Raw genomic sequence first — 22,605 nt, 5'->3', positions numbered from 1 at the left:
TCACATTGTTGTGCAGCCATTACCACTCACCATCTTCAAAGCAATTTTCATCTTGTGGAATATTCTTTCTTTTTAAGGCTGAATAATATTCGTGTGTGTGTGTGTGTGTCACATTTTGTTTATCCATGTGTTGGTGGGCACTTGGGTTGCTTTCATGTTTTTGCTGTTGTGAATAATGCTGTTCGGGAACATGTGCACAGCTGCCTGACATGGGGCTGAGGTGAGGTGTATGAGTAGCTGCCATTGTGCCAAGAGCTGAAACTGACCAAAATAAAAATCACCTGCAATTTTCTGTTTAGGTCTTTCCCCAGAAGTTGCAAATCTTCAACAGACTAGAGAGTCCCCAAATAGTTTCATGAGACAGATTCTACCAATATAACTGTTGTCTAGGTAGGAAGGTAGATTTCTGATGCTCTGTCATCTCAGAGTCCTTTCTCTAATACAGTGGTTCTCAACCTTCCTAATGCCACAACCCTTTAATACAGTTCCTCATGTTGTGGTGACCCCCAACCATAAAATTATTTTCGTTGCTACTTCATAACTGTAATTTTGCTACTGTTATGAATCATAATGTAAATATCTGATATACAGGATGTATTTTCATTGTTACAAATTGAACATAAAGCATAGTGATTAATCACAAAAACAATATGTAATTATATATGTGTTTTCTGATGGTCTTAGATGACCCCTGTGAAAGGGTCGTTCGACCCCCAAAGGGGTCGCGACCCACAGGTTGAGAACCGCTGCTCTAATACATGTTTATTGAGGCGGAATTCAAATATACAATTAACCATTTTAATATCTTTTTAAGGACTCAGATTATAAAACAATTATCTCAGTTTTGTAAATATATGTGCATAGGAAAAAGATTGGAAGGAAATGTATGAATATGTAAATGATGGTCACTACTGAGTGGTAGGATTATAGTTTTTATCTTCTTCCTACATTTCTGTAATCTACAAATAGGTTTCTGTAACTTATATATAGAAGGAAATGATCCCTAAAAAAGAACAAAGACCTTCTCCAGGTATCTGTTCAATTGGGAACACGGTCATAGTGGCAATGTACCTCAGTTGATCTCAAAAGAGTTAGTAGCTTACCTGTACCCCTTTTCCCATTTTATTCAATAAAAACCAGAACTTTCTTATTTATAGGTAAATGCCAAAGAGCTTGATCCAAAATATGCTCATATCCAAGTCACCTATGTGAAGCCCTACTTTGATGACAAAGAACTCACAGAAAGAAAGACTGAGTTTGAAAGAAACCATAATATCAACAAATTTGTTTTTGAGGCTCCTTATACATTATCCGGCAAAAAGCAAGGCTGCATAGAAGAACAGTGCAAACGTCGTACAATCCTGACTAGTAAGTAGGACTTTGCATATGACTTGTTTGACTTGGTCCTTTGAAATAAACACAGATAGCAGCTGGCCAGCCAGAAAATGTAACTGAAATTTTAATCATTCATTGTTCTGCTGTTAAGTCACTGGCTTGCACAAACAGGGATGTGCTAAATCATAGTTTTCCTATATGTAAATCGTGATTGCTCTGAAGTGTCTCATAAAGATAATTTCTTTCTCAATACTGAAGTAATAAGGTTCTCTATGGTACCCTAAAGTATTGTCTAGAGAAGGCCTGGGGAAAATTAAGCACAGTGGATTTTTAAAAATGAATTTGGCTGTTGGAACAGATGACTTTTTGAGATAGTAAATCAATCTTAATGTTTTAATAGCTTCAAACTCCTTTCCATATGTGAAGAAGAGGATCCCTATAAACTATGAACAGCAGATTAATTTAAAGCCAATTGATGTTGCTACTGATGAAATAAAAGATAAAACTGCAGAGCTGCAAAAACTTTGCTCTTCTGCTGATGTGGACATGATTCAGCTCCAACTGAAATTGCAGGGCTGTGTTTCAGTGCAGGTATGTTGGTTGTCAAACACGTATTAGATGTTTCTTGGTGTTTTCTTGCTTTCCTAAGTGGTATAGTCTTATTGAGTGCAAACACCTTTGCATTAATTTTGATTAACTCAATACAGAAATTATGGTCAATTCAAATAAATATTGTGTTATGTAAGAGAACTTTAACATAAATTCCTCTGATGATAGCCAAATTCCGTATTTACATATCAGAAATCATTAACTAATTTATTAGAATATCATCTTTGCAGATTATTTGCTTTAGTTAATCATTTTTCAAATAAGCTTACAGTAAGAATAGTAAATACGTTTCTCAGATGCAGATGTTTAATGTATTTGGGTATTGTTTTCTTAAGAGAAATGCAAAAATTTACATTCTGACAGCTCTCATTTTCCTTCTTCTGTAATCTAGGTAAATGCTGGTCCATTAGCATATGCAAGAGCTTTCTTAAATGACAGTCAAGCTAGCAAGTATCCATCTAAGAAAGTCAGTGAGTTGAAAGACATGTTTAGGTAAGTGCTTTGTAGTTTTCACTATTCTTGTACTCCATTTTCTTCTTAAAAGAAACCAAAATATTCACCAAATAATATCTGTCCAGAAAAAGCCATTCTCTGTTCTCTTTTACAATATTTAAGTGACCTCCTAATGGTAATTACAGAGTAAATGCGGGATCTCTTTCTTGCTGCAGGACATTAATGCCCTAGTGATGCAAGAGATTAAATAAACCAACTTACTTTATTGCTTTGGATGTTGTGACACAAACACAAGCCTAAATTCATTACGCAGTTTCCTCCTTTGCCCCACTGACCTCATGCCACAGCATTTCTGACCATTTAGGGTAGGAATAAAAGTGGAACTGGAAGGATTGGAGAAGCTTGCCTCCTGTCCTATGTCCTTAGTTCCACTTGAATTCTGCCAGTCTCACACATGTACTAGCTTGTCTTGAGTGAGCATCACTGTAATCCAGTGATTCTCAACCTTGGCTGCACGTTAGAATCACCTGAGAATCTTTTTAAAATCCTGATTTCTGGTCCTCAATCTCTGGAAATTCTGTTTCTTTGTTACTAATGTTGTGGCCCCAACCCATAACAAAGAAACAGAATTTCTGGAGGATGAGGCCCAGAAATCAGGATTTTAAAAAGATTCCCAGGTGATTCTAATGTGCAGCCAAGGTTGAGAACCACTGCTGTAAGCTAAGGAATGTTTGAAGCTGTTTAATATATGAAAAGAGTTTACATTCAGAATAAGAGAGACAGTTAAGTAAAGTAGACTAAAGTTACACATTCATTTGCTCCCAACTTATTTCATTTACTTTCCTGTTTGTCACCAGCTGTTCTGGGTGGCAGAGTAACCAGTAGTCATTCATTCACCAGTATTTGTTAGGGCTTGGCATGTACAAAAATATTCTACTAGTTGCTATGACAGGAATAAAAAACAAATGAGCAATGAAGTACTTTGTCTCCTAACACCTACACTCTAATTATGGATATTAAACATAAATACACGAAATAATGGAAAAGTACTTTTATGGTAAGTCATCAACTTTGCCCCCATTCTTACGAATTCGGGGCAGATACTTCATACCAATAGCACCCAACACTGTCCTGGGTACATAGTGAGCCCAAAATAAAGTATTTTTGAATGAATGACTCATTATCTACAGATGCAAATTAGTGTTAGCACAAATGTTGTTGATATAATATCAAGTAAATGACTGAACAAGTAGGCTTACTAAGGGTTATATGTTTTGAACCAGGTTTTAAAGGACATTTGAAACTTGAGAGAAAAGATAGAAAACAAAGGGAAAGGGCATTTCAAATAGGATGTGGCATTAGCAATGGCACAGTGAGAAATTATAGAATTCTAATCTTATAGGCAAAAAAGCCATAGTTAAAGTTAATATCAAAATGATTATCAATGAGACTTTCTGGGAGTAAATAACAAAACCTTTATCTTTGATCTTCATCCACAGGAAGTTCATACAAGCATGCAGCATTGCACTTGAACTAAATGAGCGGCTAATTAAAGAGGATCAAATTGAGTACCATGAAGGCCTAAAGTCAAATTTCAGAGAAATGGTGAAAGAATTGTCTGACATAATCCATGAGCAGGTAAGTTTTAGGGTGGTTGAACATGACAAGATCTTGGATCCTTAAGTGTTACTTAACAAAATCTGTTCAAAATGCATTACCTTGAAATTATTCAGTCTGTATTTTAAAATTTGCTCATATTGTTAATCATTTAAATGACATAATGCAAATCAAATTTGAAGCAATTATCTGAGGCAGTTGCTAAAGCAATTATCAGAAATAAACCATATTGTGCTCTGTGTCACAATGCCATTCAAAGTGACTAGCTGAACAAGTCTGCATCATTCTACTGTGAACATGGATGAGTCTCTATAGAAGGGTCCTAAAGAAGTTAATGATTGGCTCAGTAGCCAAATCCCTAAATGAATATCCCTATTGTGGCTGTAAGAAACTAGATACTGTTATTTAGGTGAGATCCCGAGTGATTTCCAAAATTTGGAAGTTGTCTTAATACCCATACAGCCTGCAAAACTCCCTATTTTTATAAAACTTACTAGCATTTTAATCTATGAGTGTTAATGACAATTATAGCTAACTTAGTAAAACCCAACCTGAAAAGTATAGAAGCGAAGATCCATTCAGCACTTAGAGCCAAATTATGCCATTAAGTACAACCATTTAGATAACACATTCTTAAAGCTGGTTCCAGAAAGGAGACCAACATCTGTCCTGCTGTCTGTATTTCAGTGATTGCTTGAAGGCACTCACCCGTGTGAGACTGCCACACAAAGGGTGTTCTTACAAACAGTCTGACAGTGGTTAGCACCCAAAGAACTGTGGGATGATGGGGAAAAGAAGAATTTTTCTAGGAAAACAACTAGTTGACTTTAAATCAAGCTCTACTTCGCTGAATTTATTTTGTCTGCTTTTTCTAAGGAAGAGCAATAGGGAATTTAGTTACTATTAGCCTAAGGCTGCATTGAGTGACCAGAAGTCTAACTTTCTAACAATTGTCATCACAGTATAGAGAATCCAGTCACCCAGACTTTCATCATCCCATCTTTAAATGACCAGTTGGTTGTCCCAGTCTCCTAATTGCCCTTCTCTATAGCTGGGAATCTTATTGGCTTAAGGAATCAGGAATCAGTGTTATTTTTCTTCTTTTTCTATCTTTACTTCTGTTAGCTCCCTTAGGAATGAGTGCATACTGTTCCAAGGCATCCTTTTGCTGTTCAGTTTTCATAGGCTCTTTTTTGTCTCTTTCTCAAAGCAGCCAGGTGATCAAAACTAGGAAAGTAGGGAACCATTCCACTTTCTTTATTGTCTCTCAAGCTCAGTCCATCAGAGGGGGTATGCCTTTCTTTACCATCACTTTTCTGTGGTATACTTTTATCAAATAGATGGCATAATTTATTCCTAGAAACTGTCCAGTCTATGGGTTTCTGTTCTTCATAATCCTTAGGGAAATAAACAGCAAAAGTTCCTTTTTCACAGAAGATATAAAATAATTATACATGTTATTTTAAGCCAATGTGTATATATTAAAATTGTTTAATTTGCATGCAGCTGCATGACCTAGCTGCATGAACTCTGTTATTCAAATTGAAAACAAATTATTCAATTTACTGCTATGACTGTGATCAAGATATTTAGAGCAGTCATCTTATAGTTTTTTTTTCCTTGAACCATAGATTTTACAAATCTGTTCTTATATTTTTCAACTGTCTCATTTAATTCCCATAAATCATGACTATTTTATTTAGTTGTAGAGACCAATATTTTAGACCCTGGATATTATATATTGTTAGCTAACCAAGAAAAATCTTAGTTTCTATTGGTTTATATTTATGCAAGCTCTCTTGTCATAATATATCATATTCAAATGTGCCTTACTTGGGGCAAACATTGACTTTATAGTGATTTTTTTTGTAAATCAATATTTTTATTAGATTCTCACATAAAAGAGAGCTCCTTTTCAGTCATATACATTGAGACATTGTTTCCCAAAGGAAAATATAATACAAAATTTAAAAATGTAAATGTGTATTGAAATATGATTTATTTTGTTGAGTTTGATAAATGAGTACTTAACAAAAACATATAGCCTGGCCTTTTCTTTTCAATATAACCTGTCACAGTATACCAAAATATACAGTCCTTTTAAAAAGAAGTTTAAAAACTTATTGAAGCTGTTGACTTTTTCAAAGGGACTTATATTGTCTTAAAACTATTAATTACAGATTTCTTAGAGTTTGTGGTGGCCATTGTAGTGTCTGTTCAGTATGTTTTATTTTCTTTACAATGAGTTGCCCATTTCACTGGTCACATCTGAAAGGTATGGACAGTTAGTCATCTCTTAAAACTCTATATGCTTTCAGATTCGTGTCATGAATGATGATTGTTGTAAAGAGGAATTGTCTCTTACAGATTTTATATAAGACATGATTTATAGCAACATAAGTGATAATGATGCATTACTGCCACCATAGACCGATTTGCAGGATTAATACTCAAGTTTCAGAGCTAACTTGAGAGAACCAAGCATTGAAAACTTGAAACCTAAGTTGGGATGGTATAATGAAGATGTTGGAAGTTATATGTGTGCTATTCTTTTATTTCATCTAATCTAAACATAAGATCTCTGTTGCTTTTGATCACACAAAATAGATCATTTAAAAATATGTATACTAATATGACTATATGTGTTTATATATTTATGGGCTATGAACTATATTTGATGACATTCTTCATTTCCATAAAAATCTTATGTATCAATTAGCTTATATAATTATAGTGTGTGCTTAGAAATATGCACCATGACACTTCTCTTCATTTAATATTATTTCCCAAATCTCCAGGGAAGGTGCATGGGTATCAGCATGTTTGTAAAGCCCCACAGGTGATCCTGAGAACCACTGTGTTAGAAGATGGTCCATAAACTCATGTCAAAGAGTCCACTGTTTCGAGATCTTATTATGACTCTGTGCTAGAAAAATATTTTAAAGATTATATTACCTCTCACTTCTTACTGAATTTTTCAGTTTACAGTCTTTTGTTTTTCTAAATGAATAACCAGATATTTTCTGCTTTTTTGCTATGCTGCCTTTGTAATACAGCTTTGAAGACTTAAGTCGGTAATGTTATTTTTTGCTCTTTTTGCTTGATGTCATTTTAAATAGCTAAGTGTCATTGATAAATTGAAATATGCCTGTAATTTCATATACACATACTTTTTTGGCAGTGGCTGTTTTGCTTCATTATAAACATGCATATTTCCTTTGTTTTAGATAATACAAGAAGACACAATGCATTCTCCCTGGATGAACGACACATTACATGTATTTTGTGCAATTAGTGGTACATCGAGTGACAGAGGTTATGGTTCCCCAAGATACACTGCTGAAATATGAGGACCCACAGATGTAAAGTGAGGACGAGACTGACCTTTCTCAGGAATATTTGGAGCTGTGCAAATGTTAAAATTTAAAGATTTGATATACATGGAGTGTTCCCTTCTGACACCAAAATTTTCATGCTTTCAAACAGGGTGCTTACATATTTGTAAATATTTAAGCAACGTGGAAGTGCCTGGAAAATTGCACCCCTGTGCTTAGTTTGTACTTTTTTTAGGTAAATCTATATACTGAGAAATAGAGCTCAAAAACATAAATCCAAATTGCTTAATTATTGCTTAAAATAATAATGGTACTATGTAAAATTGTATAACAGAACACAATAAAAGGTAAAACTTACTTGTAATTCGAAGTGAAGAAAATAATACTTTGAACTTAGCATTTTTCTTGGCAGGAAGTTCAATTCATTATACTGTTCCTTAGAGGAAAACATGATCAAATTTCCTAAAGACATGGGTATTTCTGATTGGGGAGATAATTTGAAATCTTGCCTACTGGTAGTCAAGACTGGGCTAGAAGAGACAAAAGCATTATTTAATAAGGAAAATTTCACAAAGAAAGCACATACATAAAAAATACCAAGATTGCTGTTCCTTCGAGTCTTTTTGAAATATATTTTTATTGATTTCAGAGAGGAAGGGAAAGGGAGAGAGAGATGGAAACATCAATGATGAGAGAGAATTTCCCTAGCCAGTTTGGCTCAGTGAATAGAGCCTCAGCCTGTGGACTGAAGGGTCTCGGGTTTGATTCCAGTCAAGGGCATGTACCTCAGTTGCCTCCCCAGCCCCAGTCTGGGTGCCTATAGTAGGCAACCAATTGATGTGTCTCTCTCACATCAATGTTTCTCTCTCTCCCCCTCCCACTTTCTCTAAAAAAAATTGATGAGAGAGAAGCATTGATTGGCTGCCTCCTGCATCCCCCCACCCGCTACTAGGGATCAAGCCACCAACCTGGACATGTGCCCTGACGGGGAATCGAACTGTGACCTCCTGGTTCATGGGTTGATGCTCAACCACTGAGCAACACCAGCCGAACTTCCTTCAAGTTTTGACCTGATGATGCCAAGTAGTCAAGTTGGTCTCTTCCAACACACAAGACAAGGGATTCCTATGTGGCATGGGTTTCCCTAGCAAGTGGCATTTGTTGCCAGAACTTTATCATCTGAGGCTATCCATAAAGCTAAACAAAACATTTCTGAGAAATTTCAGTCAGTGCATACTATGCAACTTCAAAGCTTTAGTAGCAGAGCCTGAGGTAGGAATTTGTAATGATTATTTTCTTCAGTTTACAAGGTTAGGAAGTATTTTGATAGAACTTGATGGTTGCAGCATTTCTTGGGTCAATGTACATAACCACTGCAGACTTAGCAACTGCGAGTTAGGGATTACATTTCTAATAATGAAGAAATCTCAGACTACCTAAATAAATCAGGAAAAACCAAGATGTGAAGAACTTTTTTAGCTTGAATTATCCATATAATTTTGGCGGCCTTTCATGTAAATTTTAAGTGTTAGACTTATTTTTCTTATGTAGGTTAGCCTATTTTACAGACACACACACAAAAAACAGACACTGAAATATAAATGGATTGTATGGAGCCTTGGCTTTTTAAATACTTCGTGATCAAGTAAATCGTTGAGATTATGCATCTGACTTGGCCATTTTTATTTTTTATTTTCAATTACAGTTGACGTACACTATTATATTAGTTTCAGGTGTATATCCCAGTGATTAGACATTACATAACTTAGTGATCATTTCAATAAATCTTATACCCACATGGCACCATACATAGTTATCAAAATATTATTGACTGTATTTCCTATGCTGTACTTTACATCCCATGACTATTCTGTAACTACCAATTTGTACTTTCTAATACCTTCACCTTTTTCACCATCCCCCCAAACCCCTTCCCATCTGGCAACTGTCAAAAAGTTCTCTGTATTTATGAGTCTGTTTCTGTTTAGTTTGTTTGATTATTTGGCCTTTTTAGATTCAGTTGATAAATATGTATTGCCATTTTATTATTCATATGTTTGATCTTTTTTTTTTCTTAAAGAAAACCCTTTAATATTTCATATCATACTGGTTTAGTGATGATGAATTCCTTTAGCTTTTCCTTGCCTGGGAAGTTCTTTAGCTGTCCTTCCATTCTAAATGATAGGTTTGCTGGGTAGAGTAATCTTGGTTGTAGATCCTTGCTGTTCATCACTTTGAATATTTTGTGCCAGTCTCTTCTGGCCTACAAAGTCTCTCTTGAGAAATCAGCTGGCAGTTTTATGGGAGCTACCTTGTAGGTAACTAACTGCTTTCCTCTTGTTGCTTTTAAGATTCTCTCTTTTTGTTTAATCTTTGGCATTGTAATTATAATGTGTCCCAATGTGAGCCATTTTGGGTTCATCTTGTTTTGGACTCTCTGTGCTTCCTAGACTATTTCCTTCACCAGGTTAGGAAGTTTTATATATATTGTTGTTAATCCTCACCCAAGGATATTTTACCATTGATCTTTCAGAGAGAATGGAAGAGAGAGGGAAAGACAGAGAGAAACATCAATGTGAGAGAAACACATTGATTGGTTGCCTCCTGCACACACCACAACCAGGGCCTGCAACCAAGGTACATGCCCTTGACTGGAATCGAACCCAGGACCCTTTGGTCCACAGACCGACGTTCTGTCCACTGAGCCAAACCAGGTAGGGCTCCATCATTATATCTTTGTATAGGGTTTTCAAATATTCTGGCAGCCCCATGATGCAAATGTTGGTATGCTTGAAGTTGTCTCCAGGCTCCTTTATACTATCCTCATTATTTTAATTCTTTTTTTCTTTTCGCTGTTCTGATTGGGTGTTTTACGTTTCCTTATCTTCCAAATCTTAGATTTGATTCTCTGCTTCATATATTCCACTGTTGATTCCCTGTAATGTATTTTCCATTTCAGTTCATGTATTCTTCATTTCTGACTGGTTCCTTGCTATGTTTTCTAGTTCCATTTTATGTTTCCTATCTCTTTGTTCATTGAGCATCCTTATAACCAGTGGTGTGTTGTTGTTTTTTTTAAATCTTCACCTGATGATATGTTTTTATTGCTTTTTTAGAGTGAGAGGAAGAGAGATAATTTAGTTTCTCCCCATATGTTCCTGGTGCCTTTCTAGCTCTGCCCCCATGCTGGAGCTCAAAGGGAGTGAGTCCAAGTAAGTCTGTCTGTGGTTCCTTTAAGAGGAACAACTGGGACTCCAGCAGGCTTAGTCTCACTCAGCCACAATCCCCATAGGTATTTACAGTCAGAAGTTATGGGGACTTCTCTTCCTGGCACTGGAACACTGGTCTGGGGGCCTGGTGTCAGGCTGGGACCCCTCACTTCTCAGTGGTGATGTTTGCAGCTGAGATATCCCTCCTGATTTTTATCTGCCTGTGGGTGTGGGACCAGCCCATTCTGCATCTCTGTCCCTCCTACCAGTCTCAATGTGACTGCTGCTTTATATCCATAGTTGTAGGACGTCTGTTCAGCTAGATTTCAGGCAGTTCTGAACAATGGTGATTTTGTCGTTTAGCTGTAATTTTGATATATTTGTGGAAGAATATGAATACCACATTTACCTATGCTGACATCTTGACCAGAAACCAGTAATCCCTTGGCCATTTTTCTTTACATGTCGTTTTTAAGTTTTCAGGGGCACATGAAATTATTTATTGAAGGCTAATTTTGTATTTTAATAGGGGACTCAGATATTTCAGTGACAGTTTGTAATTCCTTAATATCTTGACCATGAGTATAAAGGTTTGTTTTAGGCTCTCAGTCTATTCCCATTGATCTACTAGTATATGTCTGTCCTTATGCCAGTACAACATAATCTTGATTACTGTAGCTTTGTAGTAAGTTATTAAATTGGGAATTGTGAGTCCTCTAACTTTGTTCTTTTTTTTTTCAAAATTGTTTTGGATATTCTGGATTCCTCATATTTCCCTTGCATGAATTTTAAACTCAGCTTGTCAATTTTTGCAGAAAAAAAAGGTAGCTGGGATTTTGGTAGGCTTTGCTGTGAATAATTCAATTTGAGGAGTATTGCCTTTTTAACAAATTAAGTTTTCCAATCCATGAATGCAGGATTTAAAAATTTATTTAGGTCTTTCATTTCTTTCAGCAGTGTTTTGTAGTTTTCAGTGTACAAGTCATGTACTTTGTTAAATTTATTCCTTAGTATTTTATTCTTTTTAATGCTATTATAAATGGAGTTTTTTATTTCATTTTCGGATTGTTCATTGCTAGTTTATGGAAATATAGCTGATTTTAGTATATTGACCTTGTATCCTGAAACCTTGCTAAATTCATTTATTAGCTTTAAGGTTATTTTTGTGTGTGGATTCATGAGCATTTTCTATATAAGATCATGTAATCTGAAAATACAGAGACTTTTACTTATTAATTTCCGATCTTCATTCTTTTCCTTTCATTTTCTTACTTTGAACCTTGCAGTAGTGAGAGCAGACATCCTTGTCTTGTTACTGATCTTTGGGAGAAAGCTTTCAGTCTTTCCACCTTTAAGTATGTTGTTAGGGGTGGGGTTTTCATAGGTGCCTTTTATCAGATTGAGACAGTTCCCCTCCAAAATGATTGGCATCTGTTTTCTGATTCGGCTCTCATAGTAACCATATTATTCCTATATGGCATATAGGGAAATAGATGGCAATGGTTAAGAAATGTATTCAATATACACATCAAATTAGAAATGAGACCAAAGTATTCTGACTCACAGTCCATAGTATTTTCAGCTATCCTATATAATAAAAGGGTAATAGGCAAATTGACTGAACAGTGGAATGACCGGTTGCTATGACGCACACTGAGCAGGCAGGCGGGTGAGTGGTTAGGGTCACTCAGGCACACAGGTAAGCAGTTAGGAGCCAGCAGTCCCGGATTGTGAGAGGGATGTCAGACTGCCGGTTTAGGCCCAATTCTAGGGATTACAAGAGTGCGCAGGCCAGGCTGAGGGTCTCCCCCCCACACACACACACGCATTTTGTGCACTGGGCCTCTAGTTTTATATGTTATCCTGTGGTTTGCTGCAATTTCTAGGGAGACCAAAAAAGGTTCAATTCTTCTATGTTTTTACTAAAAAGGTAAGCTTCATAGGGTAGAGTCTGTGATTTTCACCTCTTTTTCTCCAAAACCTAAAAGTGCTTGGCACAGAATAAGTGCTTAAGCAGTCTCAAGGAAATAAAGCCAGTTTAGACAAGCAGATACTTCTGGAGCCTTCACTTTGTACAAGGTAATGTGGACAGTATTACAGTGCTCAAAGAAATTGTAAGGTAAAATATAGTCATATAAAAAGAGAATATGGCCCTAGCCGGTTTGGCTCATTGGATAGAGTGTCAGCACGTATCTGGGTTGAAGGCTGGATCCCAGTGCATGAAGCAACAAGTGGGTGTGTCTCTCACATCTATGCTTTTCTCTCTGTGTCTCTCCCTCTCACTTCCATTATCTAAAAAAATCAATGGAAAAATATCCTAGGGCGAGGATTAACAGCACAAAGAGAGAGGAGGAGGGGAGGGGCGGGGAATACAGCCCTAGCCAGTTTTGTTAAGTGGACTGAAAGGTCCTGGGTTTGACTCTGATCAAGGGCACATACCTCAGTTGCAGGCTGGATCCCCGGCCCAGGTCAGGGTGCGTGTGGGAGGTAACCAATTGATGTGTCTCTCTCACATAGATGCTTCTCTTACTGTCTCTCCCCTCTCCATTCCACTCTCTCTAAAATCAATGGAAAAAATACCCTTGCGTGAGGATTAACAAAAAAGAGAATACAAAGAGGTCTACTAATAGTAAATCAGTACTAATGACAAGTGTGTAAGTAGACAGAACCCTTCTAGATGTAGAACAAAATTATGCTCACAGAGGAGACAATCATGGACAGAGCCTTGAAGGATGGGTAGGAACTAGCGCGTGTGTGTGTGTGTGTGTGTGTGTGTGTGTGTGTGTGTGTGTGTTTTGAGGAAGCACCTTAGGCAGAGTTTTTAACAGGAAATTAAAAAGTAACTTCTTCATTTTGTTATATGAACTGACCACTACTGCACGGGACATGCAAAGCAAAAATAATAATAGAATGCATATAAAATCAGGTAACATTCTCTGTCTTGTTTTTCTCAGACTCCCTTATCCTTTGGTTTTAGACTCAAACTGAGTAAATCAGCCTTTTCTTTTTGTCCGGAAAAACTATGCTCAATTTGCTTTGTTTTCCTGGTAGAAAATTACCCAGGCAACCTCAATTTCTGAGCTATAAGTCTTGTTCTTTCTGTATTATAGTATTTTGTAATAACTGCTTCAGTAGATCTCATAGAGTTGAGAATCTTAAAGGCTCTGGACTCCTTATCCTGCATGCTGCCCGCATGTTCCTTTGATAGAAAACAAATGGAAGCTATAATGTGAGCAGGTCATGGCTGCAATCTGGCAATTGCAGACCATTCATCACACATTTATTGATTACTGTGAGCCCGGCATATATGAATGATCAAGGCAGTCAGTATTCAATAGGCAGATATGCAGATAAACTGTTAATAATCTCATAGGTAATTCAAGGGTAGTCTTTTTCAGTCACTGAGTCTTCTGAATGCTATATCCTTGAAGAGAAACATCTTCTGTCTCTTTGAAAGATATAAATAATAGTGCTTAGCCCTGATATACCTGAACATTTAATATTTAGAAGCAAAAGCAGAGCCATTGTAGATGTGGAGTTATGTTCAATGCAGAGTTGACCAGTTCCTATAGTACTCGTGCAGTGAATTATTTCAGAATTTTTCCATGGCATAGCCAGGATTTGAGAGGCCTCCAGAGCCACTGTATCAGTATGATGAAAGTACTGTGCCCTCCTAATCCCAGACTAAAGGTAAGCACACAAACTAAAGGGATGAGAGGAAAGGGGGGCTATGTTGACAAAGTTACCCCTAATAGAATAAGTACAATGAAAATGAGAGACTTCTAGGAGGAAACTGTTCTACCACTACCCCAAGTAGTTACAGGGTTATCTGAATACATTTCAGGTCACATGTAAAAGAAATTATTTTCATGGAAATAATTTTGGATATATACAAAGAATATTTGTATATAAATATTTGTATATAAATATTTACTTTGTTTTTGAAAACAAAGTAACCCACCACCACCACTTCCTTTGTTATGGAAACAAAACTCAATCAAAGTTTAGCCATGGAAAGAGAATCTTCAGCCAGGAAAATTACAGAGCTGTCCCCATTGGTTTAAACATTTTGTGATTTTTTTCATTTCTCTTGAATTGCCACCACTGTGATGGCCTCAGGGATTTCATAACTCTGTGCTTCTAGATGAGACTCTTTGTTGGGGATAGGCTAGTTGGTCCCCATATCTCATCTGGGGACTTTGGCTGCCCTCTAATGCTGACTCTCATTTTGAGAGTTTTGGCATTACTTCTATATAGCACCTAGGTATTAAGTGCACAGACTCTGAAGCTCTGCTGGCTGGGTGAGAATCCCAGCTCTGTCATTTACCAAGCTGTGGGACCTTGGGCATATTACTTAACCTCTGTGCCTTCATTTTCGAATCTGCAAACTTGTACCTATTAACATTGTGAAAATTCAAGTATGTAACGCATAGAGAACACTACCTGACACTTACATATAATTGGTAACATGTGTATACTTGTTACCCCAAAGCATAGCAGAATTTTGCTAGCCACCACATCTATGGGAACCATTCCTCCATTCCAGGTGGAAGGGGAGGAGGGAAAATGGACAGGTCGAGGACAGGCCTTGTTACCATTTGATACTCCACAGATGACCTCTGGCCTCACTAGATTCACTATATGATGGAGATCTTTGCCCCCCCCCCCCCATGGAGGGACAGTATTTCCTGTGCAGTATGGGTGCCAGCCAACATACAGAGATACTAGCTGTTAACAACCAGTGCTGCCATACTGGTGCATCCTGGCTAAATATTAGTCCGGTCCCTGTGTCTGTCTTCCTGAACAGAAACCAGTTGTTTATAGATTCCATACACATCTGAACATTGAGAAGGGGCCCCTTATGCTCCCCATCTGTAAGGTTTCTCTGCTTACTGGCACCTCCTCTGGCTTCCTCTTACTATCTGGATTACCCAGAGTGGTTTTTTATTTAAGATTGAACTGATGGGACTTGCTCCCTCAGTATTCCCTTTACAGAATCTAAGACACAGCCTCCTTCAATTGAGTTTAATTTATACCTTTCATTTGGATTTCAACTGTCAACGCTCACAGATAATTATTTTACAGCTCTCTTAAAATAGATCAGAAAGTTTTTCAGAGTTCCCCTGCCCCATCTCCTGTCCATTTCTCTGTAGCTATAGAAACCCTTTAGGGGAAATATTGCCCAACTAAACCTATTTATAGACATTTCATTCTCTTTAGGTCAGCGTTTCATAACCTGTGGGTCGCGACCCCTTTGGCGGTCGAACGACCCTTTCACAGGGGTCGCCTAAGACCATCCTGAATATCAGATATTTACATTACGATTCATAACAGTAGCAACATTACAGTTATGAAGTAGCAACAAAAATAATTTTATGGTTGGGTCACAACATGAGGAACTGTATTTAAAGGGCCAGAAGGTTGAGAACCACTGCTTTAGGTGATGGGAATTGGAGTTGAGGTCTACTGTCTCCTTGCATTCTAGTAAAATGCTCACCCCTACCTCCCAGTGCACTAACCCACTCAGTCCTTTCAGTTCCAGGAGCACCTGCATACTCCTGTGCTGGGCACTCTCACCAGGTTCACAATGCCCACTGTCTGGATAAATCAATTTCCACAACCATGACCCATAACTCCAGCCCATCTCACCTAAGGGCATTTTAGCAAGCCTCCACAGCTGTTGCAGATTCAGGGAAATTGACATTTAGTTAGCATCTTACAAGCCTGCACTAAGTAAACATCTTGAAGTGAAATTAACTGTAATTTTCCTCTCTCCACCCCAAATCTGGAATTTTTCTCAGAGATAAATACCTCTCTGCCCTCAGTCTCCCTCATTCAGATGGCCATGAGCAAATTGGTCTCTGCCCCTGGTCTGTTTTTTCAACGCCTGAGCTGATGCTGGGACAATCCTAAGGAGCCAGCTACCCCACCATCCCACCTCCTCTACCAGGATGTGGCAGAGTTGGGCTGGGTTATCTTGTACTTCCCCTTTCCAGGAGACCAACTGACTAAGACTTTGAATTGCCTAGACCACAACCTTCACCACTGGCACCCGCAAGCTGACCTCACATGCTCACTTTGGTTATTTGTCTGCTTCATCGTCCCTTAGATCTCAGAGCAGTGGTTCTTAATCAGGAGTGATTTTGCTACCACGGGACATTTGGCAATGGGATAGAGGACATCAGTGGGGGAGAGGGGATATCTGTAATAACTTTCAACAAGGAAGAAATTTAAATAAACATAAAACAATGAGAAACCACCACACACCTATTAGAATGGACAAAATCTGGAAAACACAACACCAAATACTGGCAGGGATGTCAAGCAACAGAAGCTCACATTCATTGCTGGTGGGAATGCAAAATGATACAATCATTTTGGAAGACTGTTTGGCAGTTTCACAAATGAGGCCTACTTTTCCCATGTGATCCAGCAATTGTGCTCTTGGTATTTACTCAAAGGAACTGAAAACTTATGTCCACACAAAAACCTGCACATGGATGTTTACAAGTTTTATTCATCGTTGCCAAAACTTGACAGCAATCAAGATGTCCTTTAGTGGATGAATGGATAGATAAACTGTGGTACATCCAGATAGTGGAGTACTATTCAGTGCTAAAAAGAAATGAGCTGTCAAGTCATGAACAGACATGGAAGAGCCTCAGATGCATATTACTGGGTGAAAAAGCCAATCTGAAAAGGCCACATACTGTATGATTCTGGAAAAGGCAAAACTAAAACTATGGAGACAGTAAAAACAGTGATTTCCAAGGATTGTTGGGTGGGAAGGGATGATGAGGTGGAGCACAGAAGACTTTTAGGGCAGTGAAAATAGTCATTATGATACCATAATGAAGGATACATGTCGCCATAGATTCGTCCAAGCCAATAGACTATACAATACCAGAGTAAACCATAATATAAACTTTGGACTTTGGTGATTATAATGTGTCAATGTAGGTTCATAAATTTTAACAGATATACCACTCTGGTGGAGAATGTTGACAATGGCAGAGGCTGTGCATGTGTGGAGGCAGGGCTGTATGGGAAGTCTTTGTATCTTCCCCTCAATTTTGCTGTGAACCTTAAACTGCTCTTAAAAAAGTCTTGCCAAAACCGGTTTGGCTCAGTGGATAGAGCGTCGCCCTGCGGACTGAAGGGTCCCAGGTTCGATTCCGGTCAAGGGCATGTGCCTGGGTTGCGGGCACATCCCCAGTGGGAGATGTGCAGGAGGCAGCTGATCGATGTTTCTCTCTCATCGATGTTTCTAACTATCTCTCTCCTTTCCTCTCTGTAAAAAATCAATAAAATATATTTTAAAAAAAGTCTTAATTTTTTAATTGGGAATTTGTTAATATGGAAACACAGGCAGAAGAATGTAATATAACAGATCCAGCTGTATATAAAAATCTTCATGTACTACAAATACAGGGTGGGCAAAATAGGTTTACAGTTGTTTGTATGAAAAAAGACATGCAGGTTATTATAATTACAATAGCTTTATTAACTCTGTTTTGCATACTCACAACTGTAAACATACTTTTGCCAACCCCTGTATTTTATTTATTTTTCTTTTGACTACTTATGTTTTTAATTTAAATTTTATGTCATCAAATGTATTAATTGCTTTTCTTTTTTGACTTCTGGATTCTGAGTCTTTCTTAGAAAGACCTTCCAACCTCAAGTTTGTACACATAGTTATACATGTTCAATTTGGTTCTTTAAGGGTTTTGTTTTTTACATTTAAATCTCTGATCAACTTGAAATTTATTTTTGTGTAAATAATAAGGTAGAGATACCTTACATTTCATGCAAATACTTGGCCAATTATTATAACACTATTTATTGAATAATTCCAACACCATTTATTGATTTATTTCTTGAAATGCAATTTTTGTAGTACATATGATAGATTAAGGATAAGTATCCTTAGTATAAAAAGAGCACTGACAAATCAATAAGATTAATTTCCAAGTAGGAAATGGGTAAAGGACATGAATAGACAATTTGCAGAAATGAAAATATAAATGGTTGATAAACATGAACAAATGTTCAACTTCCTTATTAAAGAAATGCAAATTAAAACAATAATAATCGCCCTAGCCGGTTTGGCTCAGTGGATAAGAGCATCGTCCTGCGGACCAAAGGGTCCTGGGTTCGTTTCCAGACAAGGACAAGTACTTGGTTGCAGGCTCCTCCCCGGCCTGGGCCCTGGTTGGGGCTCATGCAGGAGGCAACCAATCGATGTGTTTCTCTCACATCAATATTTCTCTCTGTCTTTCCCTCTCTCTTCCACTCTCTAAAAATCAATGGAAAAATATCCTTGGATGAGGATTAAAAATAAATACATACATAATAGTCAATGAGGAATACAGATGAGAGTTCACATATCTACCTGTTACAGAGAAACTGATAGCAGATTATGCTTGTGCTCTTCTGTGAGACATTTTGCTTCAGGGACAACTATACCTTTCAGAAAACTGGCTATGTTTCCATAGCAATGTCTTCAGATGGAAAACGGCAATTTCTATTGCTTTAAAGAATATAACCTTCATGACCAAGGAGAAAACTGCTCGACTCATCCCAAATGTTATCCAGATTGCTACAGAGGGTGAAAAGGTGAAAAACTTTTCTGTCTTTGCCTTATTACATTATGTGGAGAAAATCTGCTTCTGATCTTCAGTGTTGGAAATATAAGCAATTCGTCTTGGAGTTAAGAATATCTAATAGAGATACATTGAATTTCATACTAGATTCCTGTATACTTAAGTATTTATTGGTGATTAACTTTAAATGACTGCTAACATTTTTTGTATTTTAATAGTTTAAAGAGAACTTTCTCCCGTCTTTATAATTTCTTCATTATAAGAAGTAGATAGGGTAAGCATTAGCAAAACATCCTTATTATGTCTAATACCTTAATAATGCTATAATTGTTTTATGTACAATAGCAACTAATAAAAACAAATGATTCTGGTCAACAGAGATTTGGGAAGCATACAAGTAAACACATAATCATTATAATATTTTTTAGGATGCAGTTACATTTAACTGCCATCATTTTTTATCCACCTATAATATCTGCCATTTCTTAGTGGAGATATATGAAGCATCTTTCTATACCCACTTGGAAAATTGATTAGGGCTCTGTGTGTGGCATTAGCTCACGTTATGTATATAATCCTACTGGGAAGAGTTCCTAGTTATATCCTTATTATAAAAAGTTTTGCCTTTGGATACTATTATATAGCAAGGTTTTAATTTATCAACTGGAAAATTACACTTTGACATTTTCATATGAAAATGTAAACACCTGAAATATTATTAATTTTATATTTTATTTAATAAATCAAAGGGAACTTAAATAACAGTAATAGTCAAAGGAGGAGGAGGAGATGTCTTTATGGAACTCTAAAAAGGAACAAAAGGGAAATGAACATCTGAGATATCTAGCCTTAAACAAAAGGCTGGCTCCACTTCAGAGACATGTAAGTTCCTTGCTTTTTCTTCCTGCTTCTCCCCCCACAAAATTCTCACCCTAGGAGGCCCCTCCCAGACATTTTGACGTCTTGGTGAAAATGGAGAGTCAGTTTCACTAGACATGCCAATGAAGACTTTCCCGAACATAGGCCTTTTACCAAGGTGACTGACACCTGGACTGGACTTGTTCAGGTGAGGACTCACCCTTGAGTCATAGAGGTTCCACTTTGCTCTGGTTGGCTGAAAAAAGCAACTACCAAAGACAGAACCACATCTAAGCAAAACACAACCACCTCAACATTAGTAAAACAAGACTCATGCTTAGGCAGTAATATCTGTAGGGTAATTGCAGAGCAGCAAATAACAAGGGAAAGAAGAACAAAGGTTAGGGAAGAGAATGATGATATTAATAATAACTCATATAGTAGTTAAATATGTGCCTGGGACTGTTATAAATGCTTTGCACAAATTAACTCATTTAATGCTCACTACAACTTTGTGAGGTAATTACTAATACTACCCACCATTTTATGAATGGTAAAACTGAGGCATGGTGAAGCTAGATAACGTGTTTGAGTTCACACAATAAATGGCAGAGCTTGATTGAACCCAGAGAATCTGATGTAAAAATTCATGCTCTTAGCCTCCACACTAAATGGAATCAAGAGGAAAAGAAGAGAGATCCAGGAAAATAAAAAGAGGAGGAAGGAAGGAAGAAAGAAAAAATTTAGTTCATTGACACCAGACAGCAGTTGCTAGATGGTACCCAGCCTCCTCCAGCCACACCCAGGCCCTTGCAACCCCCACTTCTGTTTCTGTTATCAAAGCTTCCTAAGGTCATTTGATTTTGGCAAAAGGGTTTGTTGTTTTTTTAAAAAATATATATTTTACTGATTTTTCACAGAGAGGAAGGGAGAGAGAGAGAGAGTTAGAAACATCGATGAGAGAGAAAATTGATCAGCTGCCTCCCGCACACTCCCCACTGGGGATGTGCCCGCAACCCAGGTACATGCCCTTGACCGGAATCGAACCTGGGACCTTTCAGTCCGCAGGCCGACACTCTATCCACTGAGCCAAACCGGTTTCGGCTATTGTCTTTTTCTTTTTCTTTTTTGGCAAAAAGGCTTAAACGAATGAAATAAATGGTGTCCAGAAAAATCAATGCTATCTTTATATTGTGAAAAACATTGTTTGCAGCCCGGCCAGCATGGCTCAGTGGTTGAGTGTCAACACATTGTTTTCAGAAGGAATCCATGTGCATTCAGGAATACAAAATGCTGCCTTTTAGGTTTTGTTTTTCTCTAAGCACAACTTAGAAAAAAACCCCAAAAAATCCACTTATGCCATTTCCCCCACCATTTAGCTATAATTTAAACAAGAAAAGGCCTTACATCCTAGGAAGACTGGAAACTAAGGTAACTCTAGTTTCTCAAATATATTCTTAGGAACCCACTCTGCAGTCTTCACCCATATTGTACCACACCTTTAGGATTCTATACAAAAATTAAAACTTTATGTTTAAAACAAACACTGAAATTGAAGATAAAATTGGGGCTCCAAACCCCCTATCAAAACAGTGGGAAGAGACTATAGAAATCTGGAAATTCACTTCTGGAGGAAAAGAGTGCCAACATTCACATCCACATTCTCTAGTCTGGCCTCTCTCCTGAGTTCTAGAGCCTTATACCCGCTGCTTGCTGGGCTTCTCCCCTTGGGGACCCACAGGCACCTCACAATCACCATGGTTCCACCTCTTCCCTGGGAACCTGCTCCTCTTCCTGTGTTCTGCATCTCAGTGATGACACCACCTGCCATCCAGTTACCCAGGCCAGAAACCTACAAGTCATCTAGAGTAATGGTCTTTTTCCATCAAGGGCCAAATATGAAATATTTGAAGGTTTGCAGGCCATACAGTCTCTGTCACAACTAATCAACTCTGCTGTTACAGGAAGAAAGCAGCCATAGACAATATGTAGCAAATGGATGGGGCTGTGTTCCAATAAAGCTTATGTGCACCGAAATGTTAATTTCATAACACTTTCATATCTTATGAAATATTCTTGTTTAGGTTTTTTAAATATGGTTTTATTAATTTCAGAGAGGAAGGAAGAGGGAGAGAGGGATAGAAACATCAATGATGAGAGAGAATCATCAATCAGCTGTTTCCTTTATGCCCCCACTGGGGATCAAGCCCACAACTCTGATGGGGAATCAAACTTCTACTTCATGGTTTATGGGTCAACACTCAACCACTGAATCTAGTCCCAGATTACAAATAACTCCAAAGCAAAGAATGGAGAGACGTTTGATTTTTCTCCAACTATTTAAAAATGGAAAATCCATTCTTGGGTCCCGGGTTCATCCTATAGAGAAAGGCGGGCTGGATCTAACTGCTCTGGAATCCTCACTTTCCTTCCTTCCCACATCTAATCAGGCAAGTCCTACAAAGCTCACTTCCTAAACAGTTCTTGAATCTGTCCCCCTTCTTCATTCATACTTACACTATTTTACTTCAGGTGCTTGTCCATATTGTTTTCTGACATGGATGGTTAAGCAAAAGTGAAGAC

General features: G+C 37.6%; 1 protein-coding gene across 2 annotated transcripts in view; it reads left to right on the top strand.

The window, feature by feature from the left end:
- The window catches only part of DOCK11 (dedicator of cytokinesis 11), a 187,670-nt gene extending 179,957 nt beyond the window's left edge, over window positions 1-7,713 (top strand). For both annotated transcript variants that reach the window (XM_036304058.1, XM_036304059.1), the window contains 5 exons: window positions 1,158-1,368; window positions 1,736-1,926; window positions 2,336-2,436; window positions 3,897-4,035; window positions 7,242-7,713. In XM_036304058.1, the coding sequence (XP_036159951.1) occupies window positions 1,158-1,368; window positions 1,736-1,926; window positions 2,336-2,436; window positions 3,897-4,035; window positions 7,242-7,364 (765 nt within the window). In that variant the 3' untranslated portion in view covers window positions 7,365-7,713. The remainder of the gene's footprint in view (window positions 1-1,157; window positions 1,369-1,735; window positions 1,927-2,335; window positions 2,437-3,896; window positions 4,036-7,241) is intronic.
- The last annotated feature ends 14,892 nt before the right edge of the window (window positions 7,714-22,605 follow it).

The sequence above is a fragment of the Myotis myotis genome, unplaced genomic scaffold, assembly GCF_014108235.1.
Source record: "Myotis myotis isolate mMyoMyo1 unplaced genomic scaffold, mMyoMyo1.p scaffold_m19_p_4, whole genome shotgun sequence".
NCBI classification, from domain to species: Eukaryota; Metazoa; Chordata; class Mammalia; order Chiroptera; family Vespertilionidae; genus Myotis; species Myotis myotis.
This window is presented reverse-complemented; position numbering and strand designations above follow the sequence as displayed.